General features: G+C 41.5%; 1 protein-coding gene across 3 annotated transcripts in view; it reads right to left on the bottom strand.

The window, feature by feature from the left end:
• Window positions 1-17497, bottom strand: part of LOC110513904 (acyl-CoA desaturase-like) — a 29907-nt gene extending 12410 nt beyond the window's left edge. Inside the window, exons 1-3 of one of the 3 annotated variants that reach the window (XM_036960211.1) lie at window positions 17405-17497; window positions 3066-3326; window positions 2286-2416 (exon numbers count right to left, since the gene is read on the bottom strand). In XM_036960211.1, the coding sequence (XP_036816106.1) occupies window positions 2286-2416; window positions 3066-3297 (363 nt within the window). In that variant the 5' untranslated portion in view covers window positions 3298-3326; window positions 17405-17497. Of the gene's footprint in view, window positions 1-2285; window positions 2417-3065; window positions 3355-3604; window positions 3784-17404 lie in introns of those variants that run through there. The other 2 variants (XM_036960210.1, XM_036960209.1) reach the window with 2 other exon arrangements.
• Between the last annotated feature and the right edge of the window lie 1478 nt (window positions 17498-18975).

Here is an 18975-nt window from a genome sequence, read left to right as displayed (position 1 = left end):
TGTATGAAAAAAACAACAACGGAAATATCACATTTACATAAGTATTCAGACCCTTTACTCTGTACTTTATTGAAGCACCTTTGGCAGCGATTACAGCCTTGAGTCTTCTTGGGTGTGACGCTACAAGTTTGGCACACCTGTATTTGGGGAGTTTCTCCCATTCTTCTCTGCAGATCTTTTCAAGCTATGATAGGTTGGATAGGGAGTGTCGCTGCACAGTTATTTTCAGGTCTCTCCAGAGATGTTCGATCGTGTCCAAGTCTGGGCTCTGGCTGGGCCACTCAAGGACATTCAGAGACTTGTCCCGAAGCCACTCCTGCGTTGTCTTGGCTGTGCTTAGGGTCATTGTCCTGTTGGAAGGTGAACGTTCGCCCCAGTCTGAGGTCCTGAGCGCTCTGGAGCAGATTTTCATCAAGGACCTCTCTGTACTTTGCTCCGTTCATCTCTGCCTCGATCCTGACTTCTCCCAGTCCCTGCCACTGAAAAACAAACCCAACAACATGATGCTGCCACCACCATGCTTCACAGTAGGAATGGTTCCAGGTTTCCTCCAGACATGATGCTGCCACCACCATGCTTCACCGTAGGGATGGTTCCAGGTTTCCTCCAGACATGATGCTGCCACCACCATGCTTCACAGTAGGAATGGTTCCAGGTTTCCTCCAGACATGATGCTGCCACCACCATGCTTCACCGTAGGGATGGTTCCAGGTTTCCTCCAGATGTTAATCATACCAAAGAGTTTAATCTTGGTTTCATCATAGATTCTTGTTTCTCATGGTCTTTCGGTTCCTTTTGGCAAACTCCAAGCAGGCTGTTTTTATGTATTTGTTTAGTATTTAACCTTTACTTAACTAGACAAATCAGTTAAGAACAAATTCTTATTTAAAATGACGGCCTACCAAAAGGACACAACACTACATAAAGAGAGACCTAAGACAACAACATAGCAAGGCAGCAACACATGACAAAACAACATGGTAGCAACACAACATGGTAGCAGCACAACATGGTAGCAACACAACATGGTAGCAGCACAACATGGTAGCAACACAACATGGTAGCAGCACAACATGGTAGCAGCACAACATGGTAGCAGCACAACATGGTAGTAGCACAACATGGTAGCAACACAACATGGTAGCAGCACAACATGGTAGCAGCACAACATGGTAGCAGCACAACATGGTAGCAGCACAAAACATGGTACAAACATTATTGGGCACAGACAACAGCACAAAGGGCTGTCATGTGTCTTTTACTGAAGAGTGGCTTCCATCTGGCCACTCTACCATAAAGGCCTGATTGGTGGAGTGCTGCAGAGATGGTTGTCCTTCTGGAAGGTTCTCCCATCTTCACAGAGGAACTCTGTCAGTGTGACCATCGGGTTCGTCGTCACAGCCCTGACCCAGGCCCTTCTCCCCCGATCGCTCAGTTTGGCCGTGAGGCCAGCTACAACTAGAGTCTTGTTGGTTCCAAACTTCTTCCATTTAAGAATGATGGTGGCCACTGTGTTTAAGGGGACCTTCAATGCTGCAGGGATGTTTTGGTACCCTTCCCCAGATCGGAGCCTCAACACAGTCCTGTCTCGGAGCTCTAAGGACAATTCCTTCGACTTCATGGCTTGGTTTTTGCTCTGACATGCACTGTCAACTGTGGGACCTTATATAGACAGGTGTGGGTCTTTCCAAATCATGTCCAATCAATTGAATTTACCACAGGTTGATTCCAATCAAGTTGTAGAAACATCTCAGGGATGATCAATGGAAACAGGAGGCAGCTGAGCTCAATTTTGAGTCTCATAGCAAAGGGTCTGAATACTTATGTAAATATGTATATATATATATATATATATATATATATATATATATATATATATATATATATATAATAATTATTTTTTATACATTAGCAAAAATATCCCAAAACCTGTTTTCGCTTTGTCATTATGGGGTATTGTGTATACAAATATATTTCAACCCAATTTAGATTAAGGCTGTAACGTAACAAAATGTGGATAAAGTCAAGGGGTCTGAATCCTTTCCAAAGGCACTGTAAATTAGCACAATTCGAATGAACATTCTCCATTACAGCCTGATCTCACGACAGCTCACATTCTGAGTGCATGCTTTGTTGTCTGCTTGACCAGGCTAACAGAATGATACTTCGGGAAAGTTTGTTCATCATAACAATGGAAGAGGTTTTTGTGTGTGTACCGCTATCGTCTGTCTTCTGATGTTCAACCCGGTTCAATAAAGGTGAGGTGGGAAAGACCCATGTTGTACCTGAAAGGCCATGGAGTTGGCAGTGGCAAGGAAGATTCTGAGAGGTAACGAGGCTTTGTAGGACCTGTGGCTCCATAGCCGGTGAGCCCCCGCAGTCACTCCTAAAGCACTTGTTAAAAAGCAAAACACAACTGTGTGGAAAGAGAGAGAACAAGGAAGATAGAGGAACAAAATATATTTCAACGGTCATGTGACAACAGCTCCTCGCGCGCAGGATCATTTGCATGATAAACAGAGGAAACATGACCATAAACATGAATAGCATCAGGTGGCAGAGAATGGGTCCTGTACTCTCTGGTTTTCCTAAAAACATTCATTCATTTGTTTGCCATCTAATCCAGAAAAAGGGTCTGCTATTCCATAACAGAGTATAAACGAGCGATAGTGAATAATAATAGACACGTCAAACGGAGTGGAAGGTTTCACAGATTAGAATGTCTCTTTTCCATAGAATCATTCATTTGGAGTTTATCTCCGGGATACAATAATCATATTTGGTTAGGAGTTTTTTTTAATGAATGCATAATAACAATTGTTTCTAGAACTTTCTACATGTCTGGTTATTATAGTATTACATTTGCAGAGAAATGACAACCATCCGTGTTCACCAGCAGGGGAGAGAGAAAGAGGCAGGGGAGCTTGCGCTACGCAGCACTGAAGACTGGCGAATCCAGCTGTGCTGTGTGCCCAATCCGAGGTGAAAATTAACTACGCCATAAAAAACAATATGAAAACTCAGTTCATTTGAAATAACAAGTGGGTTAGCTTTATCATACTTACACCAAGCCCAGGTCAAAACGTGAGCAGATGGGACGAGGGTGATGCCGTACACGGCTCCAATGTGCAATAAAGTCATCAATATGATATTTCTCCACACGATTATCATGGAAGGTTTAGGACCTTCTTTCTCTTTGTACGTTTCATCAAACACATCATCTCTTTTTGTCGCCGATTCTGCGAGCACATCACCGTTCCTGTGTCTCCCCGGACCCTCGATCTCCGTGTCAGTCATCCTCGCCGTGATTTTGTTGATGAATGAAACTGGCAACGAAAGCAGACATTTTGTTACCTTCAAAATAACGAGACAACACAACAGTCATAAAATAGTGGCGTGAATGTGAATTAAATGTAATGTTTCTGCAGAAATTGACATTTGTAACTAATGTCACTCGAAATTGTGGTTAAACGTTGCACGATGGTGACGAAACCTGTCTGTTGCTGGGTGATGTTGAACACTGGTATCAAGACACCGCGTACGTTAGTTAACTAATGTTGGATGAAACATCCCCGTATTATATTCAATTAAATATCAAACGTACCTTATGAAGACTACTTCTGTTAATTGATGCGAACAAATATGACAGAATCCAGTTTCAAATGGTGGTAAACGGCACTGAATTGAAAATAATATAATAACACTGTGATGACCTAAGTTCCAGTGTTGCTGAAGCCGTTTACCTTGCTAGGTGCTCCGGGGTTTGGAGAAGATATTTGCGAGACTGTAATTGGACAAGCTGGGTTTGATACCACCTTTCTCGCCTCGTTTCATTGGTTGCCCTGTTATCTGATGTTCACGTTGTTACAATAACTTGTTAATAGAATATTCTCATCATTTACATAATAATATACTACAGTCTGGTTTTCATGTCTATGCATAGTCACATGTACGAATTACCTCGACTAATCTGTACCCCCGCACATTTACTCGGTACCGGTACCCCCTGTTTATAGCCTCGTTATTGTTATTTTATTGTGTTACTTTTGATTTTTTTTGGTAAATATTTTCTTAACTATTTCTTGAACTGCACTGTTGGTTAAAAGAGCTTGTAAATACGCATTTCACGGTAAGGTCTAAACATGTTGTATTCGACGCATGTGACAAATAAAGTTGGATTTGATTTATGACTACAGTACAAAGATGAAAGATGAAAGATTGGATATTGGATGGAGAAAGTGTAGGCCTACTTTAGTCACATCTCATTAATACGATATTGATCAATAATAATCTATTGTACAGGTTTACACAAACAGTTTAGATGTTTTATTGGATTGGCACTCTAGAAATTGAGTGCAATACTGACAATACCAGTAGTCCATGCTAAAAACATCAAACGGTTGGTTTGGATCATCAGTGATCGCGACACTGTCAGCATGATGGAACTATCTTCAGCCATTAGATAGTAGATAGGCTACAATCGTTCCTGCGCTCTCTGCTTCAGCTTTGCCATGTGATGTTACCACGTCTCTAGTGCTGTGCTTTCCACACCTATATGATGAATTCAACAGGAAGCCTCAATGTCACACCACATTTCAGTGGTTTCGGTGGTTCATGCGCTTTGTGAAAATAGGCATGTCTTTAATGTGCTTGATTCATTCATCATATCTTTTTTTTAATATCACCACTTTCATTCAAACACTGAAGAAAGAGGAGAAGAATACTTTGTCCATTGATACAGCCACACCCACACGGTTGCCCTGCAATGATGGGAATGCAGTGAGAGATGATGTCTAAGATTGCTTGACTTGGGCCGGAGCTGTCCCGACGAGCTCCGTACCCGGACTTCACATTTTTTGGTAATTGCAAACCAGCTCCTCTGTAAAACAAAGTAGCATGTCGCCGGCGCAGATTCACACACCGAGGCAGAACACGGTGATCAAAACGGAATGGAAGGCGGGATCTGCATTGAATAGCAATGACATTTTGGCATTCATTTCCTGATTCCGCTTTGTTGAAATTGATTTGCCGCTAGTCTGTGAAACTATGCATGACTGTAGGCTGTTCCAGATTGTGCAGATTGAAAATGCGCCAGCCTGAATGGCATGGTGTCAAATTAGGGTTTTTAAGGTCATGAAATGTAATTGAAATGAGTTTAATATTTTTTGTTAATATAATTAATTAATGAAGGCACACTTTTAAATATGATCAATCACTTAAAAATCGACATATCAGCCATTACCGGAAGGACCATTCATTGCGTGACTGTTGTACACTGCACGTGTGCCAGTATGAGTGGTATGTTGCCCGAGGAGAGAGAGCGCGGCAATTCAGCAGCAGGTATAACATAATGACAGACAACAGACTAACTACCCTGAACTAAAATATAAACGCAACATGCAACAATTTAAAATATTTTTTACTGAGTTTACAGTTCATATAAGAAAATCAGTCAATTGAAATACATTCATTAGGCCCGAATCTATAGATTTCACATGACTGGGAATACAAATATGCAACTGTTGGTCACAGACACCGTGTGGATCAGAAAACCAGTATCTGGCAGCGGCGCAACAAGTCCCCACCACATTCCCCTATTTTATCATTGGAATGTGATACAAACCAAGGAAAATGTGTGCTTTAGGACCATGCAGACGTTTGGAGTGTTTATCTGTCTGGATTTTACAAATAAATAAATGAATAAATAAATAAATATATATATATATATATATATATATATATATATATATATTTTTTTTTAATATATATTTGTGCTCAGAAGTTTTCATACACTTAGGTTGGAGTCATTAAAACTAATTTTTCAACCACTCCACAAATTTCTTGTTAACAAACTATAGTTTTGGCAAGTCGGTTAGGACATCTACTTTGTTCATGACACGAGTAATTTTTCCAACAATTGTTTACAGACAAATTATTTCACTTATAATTCACTGTATCACAATTCCAGTGGGTCAGAAGTTTACATACACTAAGTTGACTGTGCCTTTAAACAGCTTGGAAAATTCCAGAAAACAATGTCATGGCTTTAGAAGCTTCTGATAGGCTAATTGACATAATTTGAGTCAATTGGAGGTGTACCTGTCGATGTATTTTAAGGCCTACCTTCAAACCCAGTGCCTCTTTGCTTGACATCATGGGAAAATCAAAAGAAATCAGCCAAGACCTCAGAAAAAAAATTGTAGACCTCCACAAGTCGGGTTCATCTTTGGGAGCATTTTCCAAACGCCTGAAGATACCACGTTCATCTGTACAAACAATAGTACGCAAGTATAAACACCATGGACCACGCAGCCGTCATACCGCTCAGGAAGGAGACACGGTCTGTCTCCTAGAGATGAATGAACTTTGCTGCGAAAAGGTACAAAAGTATCTATATCCACAGTAAATCGAGTCCTATATCGACATAACCTGAAAGGCCGCTCAGCAAGGAAGAAGCCACTGCTCCAAAACCGCCATAAAAAAGCCAGACTACGGTTTGCAACTCCACATGGGGACAAAGATCGTACTTTTTGGAGAAATGTCCTCTTGTCTGATGAAATAAAAATAGAACTGTTTGGCCATAATGACCATTGTTATGTTTGGAGGAAAAAGGGGGAGGCTTGCAAGCCGAAGAACACCATCCCAATCGTGAAGCACGGGGGTGGCAGCATCATGTTGTGGGGGAGCTTTGCTGCAGGAGGGACTGGTGAACTTCACAAAATAGATGGCATCACGAGGCAGGAAAATTATGCGGATATATTGAAGTAACATCTCAAGACAATAGTCAGGAAGTTAAAGCTTGGTCGCAAATGGATCTTCCAAATGGACAATGACCCCAAGCATACTTCCAAAGTTGTGGCAAAATGGCTTAAGGACAACAAAGTCAAGGTATTGGAGTGGCCATCACAAAGCCCTGACCTCAAGCCTATAGAACATTTGTGGGCAGACCTGAAAAAGTGTGTGCGAGCAAGGAGGCCTACAAACCTGACTCCCTTACACAAGCTCTGTGAGGAGGAATGGGCCAAAATTCTCCCAACTTATTGTGGGAAGCTTGTGGAAGGCTACCTGAAACATTTGACCCAAGTTAAACAATTTAAAGGCAATGCTACCAAATACTAATTGAGTGTATGAAAACTTCTGACCCACTGGGAATGTGACGAAATAAATAAAAGCTGAAATAAATAATTCTCTCTTCTATGATTCTGACATTTCACGTTCTTAAAATAAAGTGGTGATCCTAACTGACCTAAGACAGGGAATTGTTACTAGGATAAAATGCCAGGAATTGTGAAAAACTGAGTTGAAATGTATTTGGCTGAGGTGTATGTAAACTTCCGACTTAAACTGTATGTCCCCCCCACTTCTAAAACCAAAGTTGTGCCCCTTGTATCTGGTGTGACCACCATTTACCTAATGCAGCAAGACACATCTCATTCTCATTGAGTTGATCAGGCTGTTGATTGTGGCCTGTGGAATGCTGTCCCACTCCTCTTCAATGGCTGTGCAAAGTTGCTGGATATTGGCGGGACCTGGAACACGCTGTCGTACACATAGATCCACAGCATCCCAAACATGCTCAATGGGTGACAAGTCTGGTGAGAATGCAGGCTATGGAAGAACAAACACAGTTTCAGCTTCTAGGAATTGTGTACAGATCCATGTGACATGGGGCCGTGCATTATCATGCTGAAACATGAGGTAATGGCGGCGGATGAATGGCACGACAATAGACCTCAGGATCACGTCACGGTATCTGTGTTGATTCAAATAGCCATCGATAAAATGCAATTGTGTTCATTGTCCACAGTTTATGCCTGCCCATACCATAACCCCACTGCAACTATTGGGCACTGTGTTCACAACGTTGACATCAACAAACGGCTCGCCCACACGACGCCATACACGTTGTCTGACATCTGCCTGGTACAGTTGAAACCGGGATTCAAGGTCAAGGCCCTGGTGAGGACGACGAGCACACAAATGAGCTTCCCTGAGACGGTTTCTGACAGTCAACTGTCCAGGTGGCTGGTCTCAGATGATCCCGCAGGCTGGTGGCTGGTCTCAGACGGTCCCGCAGGTGAGGAAGCCGAATGTGGAGGTCCTGGGTTGGCGTGGTTACACGTGGTCTGCGGTTGTGAAGCCAGTTGGACGTACTGCCAAATTCTGGATGCAGCTTATCGTAGAGAACATTAGATTCTCTGGCAACAGCTCTGGTGAATATTCCTGCAGTCAGCATGCCAATTGGACACTCCCTCAAAACCTGAGACATCTGTGACATTGCGTTGTGTGACAAAACTGCACATTTTAGAGTGGCCTTTTATTGTCCCTAGCACAAGGTTCACCTGTGCAATGATCATACTGTTTAATCAGCTTCTTGATATACCAGACCTGTCATGTGGATAGATTATCTTGGCAATGGTTAAATGCTCACTAACGGGGATGTAAACAAATTTGTGCACAAAATTTGAGAGAAATAATATTTTTGTGCGTATGGAACATTTCAGGGATCTTTTATTTCAGCTCATTAAACATGGGACCAACACTTTACATGTTGCATTCATATTTTTGTTCAGTGTAGATAGCCAATTCAAAACAACGTGTAGCAGTTATCTCGCTAGTTAATTATAACTAAGCATTAATGTCGTTGTCGCCTTTCCACCCGCACTAGCCTAAATAAATCTGCACCGTTGGAAAACTGGGATTACCCTCTATTAAACCGTAGCCGTGTAATTGCGGCAACAAAAATGGTAAGAATTGACAAATGACTTGCTGTGCATCACAGGAGGTTGGTGGTACCCTAACTGGGGAGAACAGGCTCATGGTAATGACTGGAGTGGAATCAATGGAATGGTATCAAACACATCAAACACCTGGTTTCCATAGTTTCCAGGTGTTTGATGCCATTCCATTTGCGCCGTTCCTGTCATTATTATGGGCCGTTCTCCCCTCAGCGGCCTCCTGTGCTGTGCATAGATATCTCCTGAAATATGAATATTTGAGCCTTATATATAAACAGTTAAGCCGTGTTCACATTGGCAGTTTGAAGTGACTCAAATCCTATTTATTTGCATAATCTTAGCTTGCTACATAACGTCTGAGTGATAGGAAGCACAAGCACCACCACTAATCAGCCTACACTACACCACTATGGCATACACCTGTTGTTACTATGACGACTAGGGTAGCCTTGTCTGCAAATGACTGCTGTTTGAACACACACAAATCCGATTTGGCCACGCTGTTTGGACAGTCAGTAGTCCGAAACGGATTTGGCCGCGCTGTTTGGACAGTCAGTAGTCCAAAACGGATTTGGCCACCCTGTTTGGACAGTCAGTAGTCCGAAACGGATTTGGCCACGCTGTTTGGACAGTCAGTAGTCCAAAACGGATTTGGCCACCCTGTTTGGACAGTCAGTAGTCCGAAACGGATTTGGCCACCCTGTTTGGACAGTCAGTAGTCCGAAACGGATTTGGCCACGCTGTTTGGACAGTCAGTAGTCCGAAACGGATTTGGCCGCGCTGTTTGGACAGTCAGTAGTCCGAAACGGATTTGGCCGAGCTGTTCGGACAGTCAGTAGTCCAAAACAGATTTGGCGGCGCTGTTTGGACAGTCAGTAGTCCGAAACGGATTTGGCCACGCTGTTTGGACAGTCAGTAGTCCAAAACGGATTTGGCCACGCTGTTTGGACAGTCAGTAGTCCGAAACTGATTTGGCCACGCTGTTTGGACAGTCAGTAGTCCAAAACGGATTTGGCCACGCTGTTTGGACAGTCAGTAGTCCGAAACTGATTTGGCCACGCTGTTTGGACAGTCAGTAGTCCGAAACGGATTTGGCCACGCTGTTTGGACAGTCAGTAGTCCAAAACGGATTTGGCCACGCTGTTTGGACAGTCAGTAGTCCGAAATGGATTTGAAAAACAAAACTGATTTGAGCATTAAGGCTTTAGATACCTTGCTTTGAAGTATCCTACCTTATCCATATGATCAATATATCCATCTGATCAATATATCCATCTGATCAATGTATCCATCTGATCAATATATCCATCTGATCAATGTATCCATCTGATCAATGTATCCATCTGATCAATGTATCCATCTGATCAATGTATCCATCTGATCAATATATCCATCTGATCAATATATCCATCTGATCAATATATCCATCTGATCAATATATCCATCTGATCAATATATCCATCTGCAATATTTTATATGAAGGGTAGCAACCATCCTCCAGGATAGCAGTGGTGAAAAAAGTACTACATTCTCATACTGGAGTAAAAGTAAAGATACTTTAAAAGAAAATGACTCAAGTAAAAGTGAAAGTCACCCACTAAAATTCTACTTGAGTAAAAGTCTAAAAGTATTTTTAAATATACTTAAGTATCAAAAGTAAAAGTACCAATAATGCAAAATTCCTTATATAAATTCCTTATATAAATTCCTTATATAAATTCCTTATATACAGCCAGGGTCACACGCCAACACTCAGACATAATTTAAAAACAAAGCATTTGTGTTTAGTGAGTCCTCCAGATCAGAGGCAGTAGGGACGACCAGGGATGTTCTCTGTTTAGTGAGTCCTCCAGATCAGAGGCAGTAGGGAGGACCAGGGATGTTCTCTGTTTAGTGAGTCCTCCAGATCAGAGGCAGTAGGGAGGACCAGGGATGTTCTCTGTTTAGTGAGTCCACCAGAACAGAAGCAGTAGGGATGACCAGGGATGTTCTCTGTTTAGTGAGTCCATCAGATCAGAGGCAGTAGTGATGACCAGGGATGTTCTCTGTTTAGTGAGTCCTCCAGATCAGAGGCAGTAGGGATGGACCAGGGATGTTCTCTGTTTAGTGAGTCCTCCAGATCAGAGGCAGTAGAGATGACCAGGGATGTTCTCTGTTTAGTGAGTCCACCAGATCAGAGGCAGTAGGGACGACCAGGGATGTTCTCTGTTTAGTGAGTCCTCCAGATCAGATGCAGTAGGGATGACCAGGGATGTTCTCTGTTTAGTGAGTCCTCCAGATCAGAGGCAGTAGGGACGACCAGGGATGTTCTCTGTTTAGTGAATCCTCCAGATCAGAGGCAGTAGGGATGACCAGGGATGTTCTCTGTTCAGTGAGTCCACCAGATCAGAGTATGTATGCAGTATGGATGACCAGGGATGTTCTCTTCATAAGTGTGCGAATTGGACCATTTTCCTGTCCTGTTAAGCATTTAAAATGTACGAAGTACTTTTGGGTGTCAGGGAAAATATATGGAGTAAAAAGTACATCATTTTCTTTAGGAATGTAGTGAAGTAAAAGTAAAAGTTGTTAAAAATATAAATGATAAAGTACCCCAATAAACAACTGAAGTAGTACTTCAAAGTATTTTTTTACTTAAGTACTTTGCACCACTGCAGGAGAGCTACTGGGTGTGCAGGCTTTTGTTCAAGCCCTGCTCTAACCACATTGTAGCCTAAACATCAGTTGCTCAACAGGACCTTGATAAGCAGACTTGGGTGTTTCAGGGATGGATCAAAAGTCAAGCCTGAACACCCAGAAGCTCTCCAGATGGAGGGTTGACCACGTGTTGACAACATGCGACTAAGAGTGCAGGTCTACTTTGTGGAGGTTAAGTGCCTTGATCAATGGCACAACGGCCTACAGGGGATCAGACACCGTGTCAAACACCGTGACATCAGCTCAGGGATTCGATACAGCAACCTTTTGGTTACTAACACAATGCTCTAACCACTGGGCTAGTTGCTAAGGGCTTGTAAGTAAGCATTTCACGGTAAGGTCTACCTACACCTGTTGTATTCAGCATTTCACTGTAAGGTCTACCTACACCTGTTGTATTCAGCATTTCACTGTAAGGTCTACTACACCTGTTGTATTCAGCATTTCACTGTGAGGTCTACTACACCTGTTGTATTCAACATTTCACTGTAAGGTCTACTACACCTGTTGTATTCAGCATTTCACTGTGAGGTCTACTACACCTGTTGTATTCAGCATTTCACTGTAAGGTCTACTACACCTGTTGTATTCATCATTTCACTGTGAGGTCTACCTACACCTGTTGTATTCAGCATTTCACTGTAAGGTCTACTACACCTGTTGTATTCATCATTTCACTGTAAGGTCTACCTACACCTGTTGTATTCAGCATTTCACTGTAAGGTCTACTACACCTGTTGTATTCATCATTTCACTGTAAGGTCTACCTACACCTGTTGTATTCAGCATTTCACTGTAAGGTCTACTACACCTGTTGTATTCAGCATTTCACTGTGAGGTCTACCTACACCTGTTGTATTCAGCATTTCACTGTAAGGTCTACTACACCTGTTGTATTCAGCATTTCACTGTGAGGTCTACTACACCTCTTGTATTCAGCATTTCACTGTAAGGTCTACTACACCTGTTGTATTCAACATTTCACTGTAAGGTCTACTACACCTGTTGTATTCAGCATTTCACTGTAAGGTCTACCTACACCTGTTGTATTCAGCATTTCACTGTAAGGTCTACCTACACCTGTTGTATTCAGCATTTCACGGTAAGGTCTACCTACACCTGTTGTATTCAGCATTTCACTGTAAGGTCTACTACACCTGTTGTATTCAACATTTCACTGTAAGGTCTACTACACCTGTTGTATTCAGCATTTCACTGTAAGGTCTACTACACCTGTTGTATTCAACATTTCACTGTAAGGTCTACTACACCTGTTGTATTCAGCATTTCACTGTAAGGTCTACTACACCTGTTGTATTCAGCATTTCACTGTAAGGTCTACTACACCTGTTGTATTCAGCATTTCACTGTAAGGTCTACTACACCTGTTGTATTCAACATTTCACTGTAAGGTCTACTACACCTGTTGTATTCAGCATTTCACTGTAAGGTCTGTTGTATTCAGCATTTCACTGTAAGGTCTACTACACCTGTTGTATTCAGCATTTCACTGTAAGGACTACCTACACCTGTTGTATTCAGCATTTCACTGTAAAGTCTACTACACCTGTTGTATTCAGCATTTCACTGTAAGGTCTACCTACACCTGTTGTATTCAGCATTTCACTGTAAGGTCTACCTACACCTGTTGTATTCAGCATTTCACTGTGAGGTCTACTACACCTGTTGTATTCAGCATTTCACTGTAAGGTCTACTACACCTGTTGTATTCAGCATTTCACTGTGAGGTCTACCTACACCTGTTGTATTCAGCATTTCACTGTAAGGTCTACTACACCTGTTGTATTCAGCATTTCACTGTAAGGTCTACTACACCTGTTGTATTCAGCATTTCACTGTGAGGTCTACCTACACCTGTTGTATTCAGCATTTCACTGTAAGGTCTACTACACCTGTTGTATTCAGCATTTCACTGTAAGGTCTACCTACACCTGTTGTATTCAGCATTTCACTGTAAGGTCTACCTACACCTGTTGTATTCAGCATTTCACTGTAAGGTCTACCTACACCTGTTGTATTCAGCATTTCACTGTAAGGACTACCTACACCTGTTGTATTCAGTATTTCACTGTAAGGTCTACTACACCTGTTGTATTCAGCATTTCACTGTAAGGTCTACTACACCTGTTGTATTAAGCATTTCACTGTGAGGTCTACTACACCTGTTGTATTCAGCATTTCACTGTAAGGTCTACTACACCTGTTGTATTCATCATTTCACTGTGAGGTCTACCTACACCTGTTGTATTCAGCATTTCACTGTAAGGTCTACTACACCTGTTGTATTCATCATTTCACTGTAAGGTCTACCTACACCTGTTGTATTCAGCATTTCACTGTAAGGTCTACTACACCTGTTGTATTCATCATTTCACTGTAAGGTCTACCTACACCTGTTGTATTCAGCATTTCACTGTAAGGTCTACTACACCTGTTGTATTCAGCATTTCACTGTGAGGTCTACTACACCTGTTGTATTCAGCATTTCACTGTAAGGTCTACTACACCTGTTGTATTCATCATTTCACTGTGAGGTCTACCTACACCTGTTGTATTCAGCATTTCACTGTAAGGTCTACTACACCTGTTGTATTCATCATTTCACTGTAAGGTCTACCTACACCTGTTGTATTCAGCATTTCACTGTAAGGTCTACTACACCTGTTGTATTCATCATTTCACTGTAAGGTCTACCTACACCTGTTGTATTCAGCATTTCACTGTAAGGTCTACTACAACTGTTGTATTCAGCATTTCACTGTAAGGTCTACTACACCTGTTGTATTCAGCACTTCACTGTAAGGTCTGTTGTATTCAGCATTTCACTGTAAGGTCTACTACACCTGTTGTATTCAGCATTTCACTGTAAGGACTACCTACACCTGTTGTATTCAGCATTTCACTGTAAAGTCTACTACACCTGTTGTATTCAGCATTTCACTGTAAGGTCTACCTACACCTGTTGTATTCAGCATTTCACTGTAAGGTCTACCTACACCTGTTGTATTCAGCATTTCACTGTGAGGTCTACTACACCTGTTGTATTCAGCATTTCACTGTAAGGTCTACTACACCTGTTGTATTCAGCATTTCACTGTGAGGTCTACCTACACCTGTTGTATTCAGCATTTCACTGTAAGGTCTACTACACCTGTTGTATTCAGCATTTCACTGTAAGGTCTACTACACCTGTTGTATTCAGCATTTCACTGTGAGGTCTACCTACACCTGTTGTATTCAGCATTTCACTGTAAGGTCTACTACACCTGTTGTATTCAGCATTTCACTGTAAGGTCTACCTACACCTGTTGTATTCAGCATTTCACTGTAAGGTCTACCTACACCTGTTGTATTCAGCATTTCACTGTAAGGTCTACCTACACCTGTTGTATTCAGCATTTCACTGTAAGGACTACCTACACCTGTTGTATTCAGTATTTCACTGTAAGGTCTACTACACCTGTTGTATTCAGCATTTCACTGTAAGGTCTACTACACCTGTTGTATTCAGCATTTCACTGTAAGGTCTACCTACACCTGTTGTATTCAACATTTCACTGTAAGGTCTACTACACCTGTTGTATTCAGCATTTCACTGTAAGGTCTACCTACACCTGTTGTATTCAGCATTTCACTGTAAGGTCTACTACACCTGTTGTATTCAGCATTTCACTGTCAGGTCTACTACACCTGTTGTATTCAGCATTTCACTGTAAGGTCTACTACACATGTTGTATTCAGCATTTCACTGTAAGGTCTACTACACCTGTTGTATTCAGCATTTCACTGTCAGGTCTACTACACCTGTTGTATTCAGCATTTCACTGTAAGGTCTACTACACCTGTTGTATTCAGCATTTCACGGTAAGGTCTACTACACCTGTTGTATTCAGCATTTCACTGTAAGGACTACCTACACCTGTTGTATTCAGCATTTCACTGTAAAGTCTACTACACCTGTTGTATTCAGCATTTCACTGTAAGGTCTACCTACACCTGTTGTATTCAGCATTTCACTGTAAGGTCTACCTACACCTGTTGTATTCAGCATTTCACTGTGAGGTCTACTACACCTGTTGTATTCAGCATTTCACTGTAAGGTCTACTACACCTGTTGTATTCAGCATTTCACTGTGAGGTCTACCTACACCTGTTGTATTCAGCATTTCACTGTAAGGTCTACTACACCTGTTGTATTCAGCATTTCACTGTAAGGTCTACTACACCTGTTGTATTCAGCATTTCACTGTGAGGTCTACCTACACCTGTTGTATTCAGCATTTCACTGTAAGGTCTACTACACCTGTTGTATTCAGCATTTCACTGTAAGGTCTACCTACACCTGTTGTATTCAGCATTTCACTGTAAGGTCTACCTACACCTGTTGTATTCAGCATTTCACTGTAAGGTCTACCTACACCTGTTGTATTCAGCATTTCACTGTAAGGACTACCTACACCTGTTGTATTCAGTATTTCACTGTAAGGTCTACTACACCTGTTGTATTCAGCATTTCACTGTAAGGTCTACTACACCTGTTGTATTCAGCATTTCACTGTAAGGTCTACCTACACCTGTTGTATTCAACATTTCACTGTAAGGTCTACTACACCTGTTGTATTCAGCATTTCACTGTAAGGTCTACCTACACCTGTTGTATTCAGCATTTCACTGTAAGGTCTACTACACCTGTTGTATTCAGCATTTCACTGTCAGGTCTACTACACCTGTTGTATTCAGCATTTCACTGTAAGGTCTACTACACATGTTGTATTCAGCATTTCACTGTAAGGTCTACTACACCTGTTGTATTCAGCATTTCACTGTCAGGTCTACTACACCTGTTGTATTCAGCATTTCACTGTAAGGTCTACTACACCTGTTGTATTCAGCATTTCACGGTAAGGTCTACTACACCTGTTGTATTCAGCATTTCACTGTAAGGTCTACTACACCTGTTGTATTCAGCATTTCACTGTAAGGTCTACTACACCTGTTGTATTCAGCATTTCACTGTAAGGTCTACTACACCTGTTATATTCAGCATTTCACGGTAAGGTCTACTACACCTGTTGTATTCAGCATTTCACTGTAAGGTCTACTACACCTGTTGTATTCAGCATTTCACTGTAAGGTCTACTACACCTGTTGTATTCAGCATTTCACTGTAAGGTCTACTACACCTGTTGTATTCAGCATTTCACTGTAAGGTCTACTACACCTGTTGTATTCAACATTTCACTGTAAGGTCTACTACACCTGTTGTATTCAGCATTTCACTGTAAGGTCTACTACACCTGTTGTATTCAACATTTCACTGTAAGGTCTACTACACCTGTTGTATTCAGCATTTCACTGTGAGGTCTACTACACCTGTTGTATTCAACATTTCACTGTAAGGTCTACTACACCTGTTGTATTCAACATTTCACTGTAAGGTCTACTACACCTGTTGTATTCAGCATTTCACTGTAAGGTCTACCTACACCTGTTGTATTCGGCGTAAATACATTTTTATTTGATTTACTTAACAGATCCATGGCTAGATAGATAGAACATCTTTGTCTTTGAGGCCAAAGCTCTCAGTAAATTGCAAGTCGAGGGTTCCCCTAAAATTCAAAGCTGGCTAGAGCTCCAGGAATCATGTCTGGGTAGGACTATGAATGTAGATATTATCTGCTCCCCAAATGGCACCCTATTGCCAATATAGTGCTTAACTTGACCAGGGCCCTCTTTTCAAAAGTAGTGCACTATATAGGGAATATGGAGCCATTTGGGATATATCCCATATGACTCTGACACACCCCGCCAACACAATAAGACTGTGTTCATTTCCCATTGGTGAATGTAGGATAATTACATATGCATTGTGTTTGATGGAGGTTATGGTTACATCACCTTGTCAAGAAGAGGTTACTTTAGGTCATAATGGCACTAGGGCGGTTCACCTGGTAAAATCACCCGCACAACAGCTTACGTCGTCTGATTCAACACAACCAATCAGCAGCAGTTCTTCAACATGTGTTCCCCTCTGACCAATCCTACGACATGCCTGCAAAGTGAGTGAAAACCTTAGCAAGACATCACGTCTGAAGTAAATGAAAAAAAAGAATCCAACCTATAAATTACAGTCATTCCTATATGAGCTCATTGGGACGTCCCTACCCTAAACCCGAACCTTACCTATAATTTACATTCCCCTTAGATGATAGTGGCACAGATGGAACAATGAGCCAGATCTTTCACTGGCTGTATAAATGTGAAGAAACCGGTTGGCGTTTCCACTCACTACCTAATATGGTGATAAGAGGAACCCCAATAGCCGGCTGTGGGAGAAGATGGAGCCAGATGGATTTTGGCCTACAATCTGCAAAATTTTCTCATCGATGAAACATTTGATCTCCATACGGGTTTCTGTTTCCAAAACTAGAGTCTGTAACAAACATAGTAGATGTTTTGTAGATTTTACGCTTTGCCAAATGTTTAAAAAAAATGCGTTGTTTAGGAGTGCAAGAGCGAATTTGGTTATTGTACACGTACTCTTCAGAGTAGGCGTTCCCTTAACAGAAATATGCAAATAAACTCTAGAACACGCCAATAGGATCTCACTAGCTCGTGCTTGGCTCTGCCCACCTCCTTCCTTGTTCTGCCCACTATGATTCATTTGCTCTCATTGGAAAGGACAGGCTCTGGTATATCTTGGGTTAGTTATAGAAATCTTTGATAGTGGGGTGACGTGTTCCCACCTTAAAACCTCCAGCTTTGTTGTATGGCTATAGCTGAGTTTTGGCGCCACCTACCTGTCAAGACATAACATGACAAGGCAGAACATTCGTAGTATCACGGTCTCGTAATTGGGTGATTCTGCAACTACGGGCATTTCCATGTCAGGTCAATTTTGGGGATTTTATATATATAAAAAAAGAAGAAGAATATATATATTATATTTTAAGTTGACACTACAAGCGGTTCCATACTAGTTGGTTCCATGCTGTTGGTCCGCTCCATACTCACCACTCAGTTCAGCCTGACCTGCTGTTATTAAGTCTCTCGTGCCATTCATTCATTCATTCATTCGCCTTCTCTCCTGTAGACCCACATGTACATCAGCCTACTCTGCTGAGGAATCAACCTTACACAATCATAAATCCCTTTATACACTTTCTGCATTAAACATTGACACTTCCTTATTTATACAAGTCTGAATTATTTATTTTATTTCAAAACAAAAATATATACAGCAAAGGATGGCAATGTAAGCATCAATGGATTGGATAAATATTTATGTGCATCAAATAATGAGCACTGGGTGAGGTGCTTCAATGCCTTCTGTTGCCACATGATGTTCTCTGTTTGCTCTCTCTGGCCAACCTGTTTAACTGACTGACATCTCTTCAACCAACCTATAGTACAGAACTAAAGTAATACACAACAGGGTGTAACATAGCACATCAGATAGTCAATTACATGACCAAAAGTATGTGGACACCCGCTTGTTGAACATCTCATTCCAAAATAA

This window comes from Oncorhynchus mykiss, chromosome 23 (assembly GCF_013265735.2).
Source record: "Oncorhynchus mykiss isolate Arlee chromosome 23, USDA_OmykA_1.1, whole genome shotgun sequence".
Taxonomy (NCBI): Eukaryota; Metazoa; Chordata; class Actinopteri; order Salmoniformes; family Salmonidae; genus Oncorhynchus; species Oncorhynchus mykiss.
The sequence above is the reverse complement of the archived record's forward strand: the minus strand, read 5'-3'. Positions and strand labels throughout refer to the sequence as shown.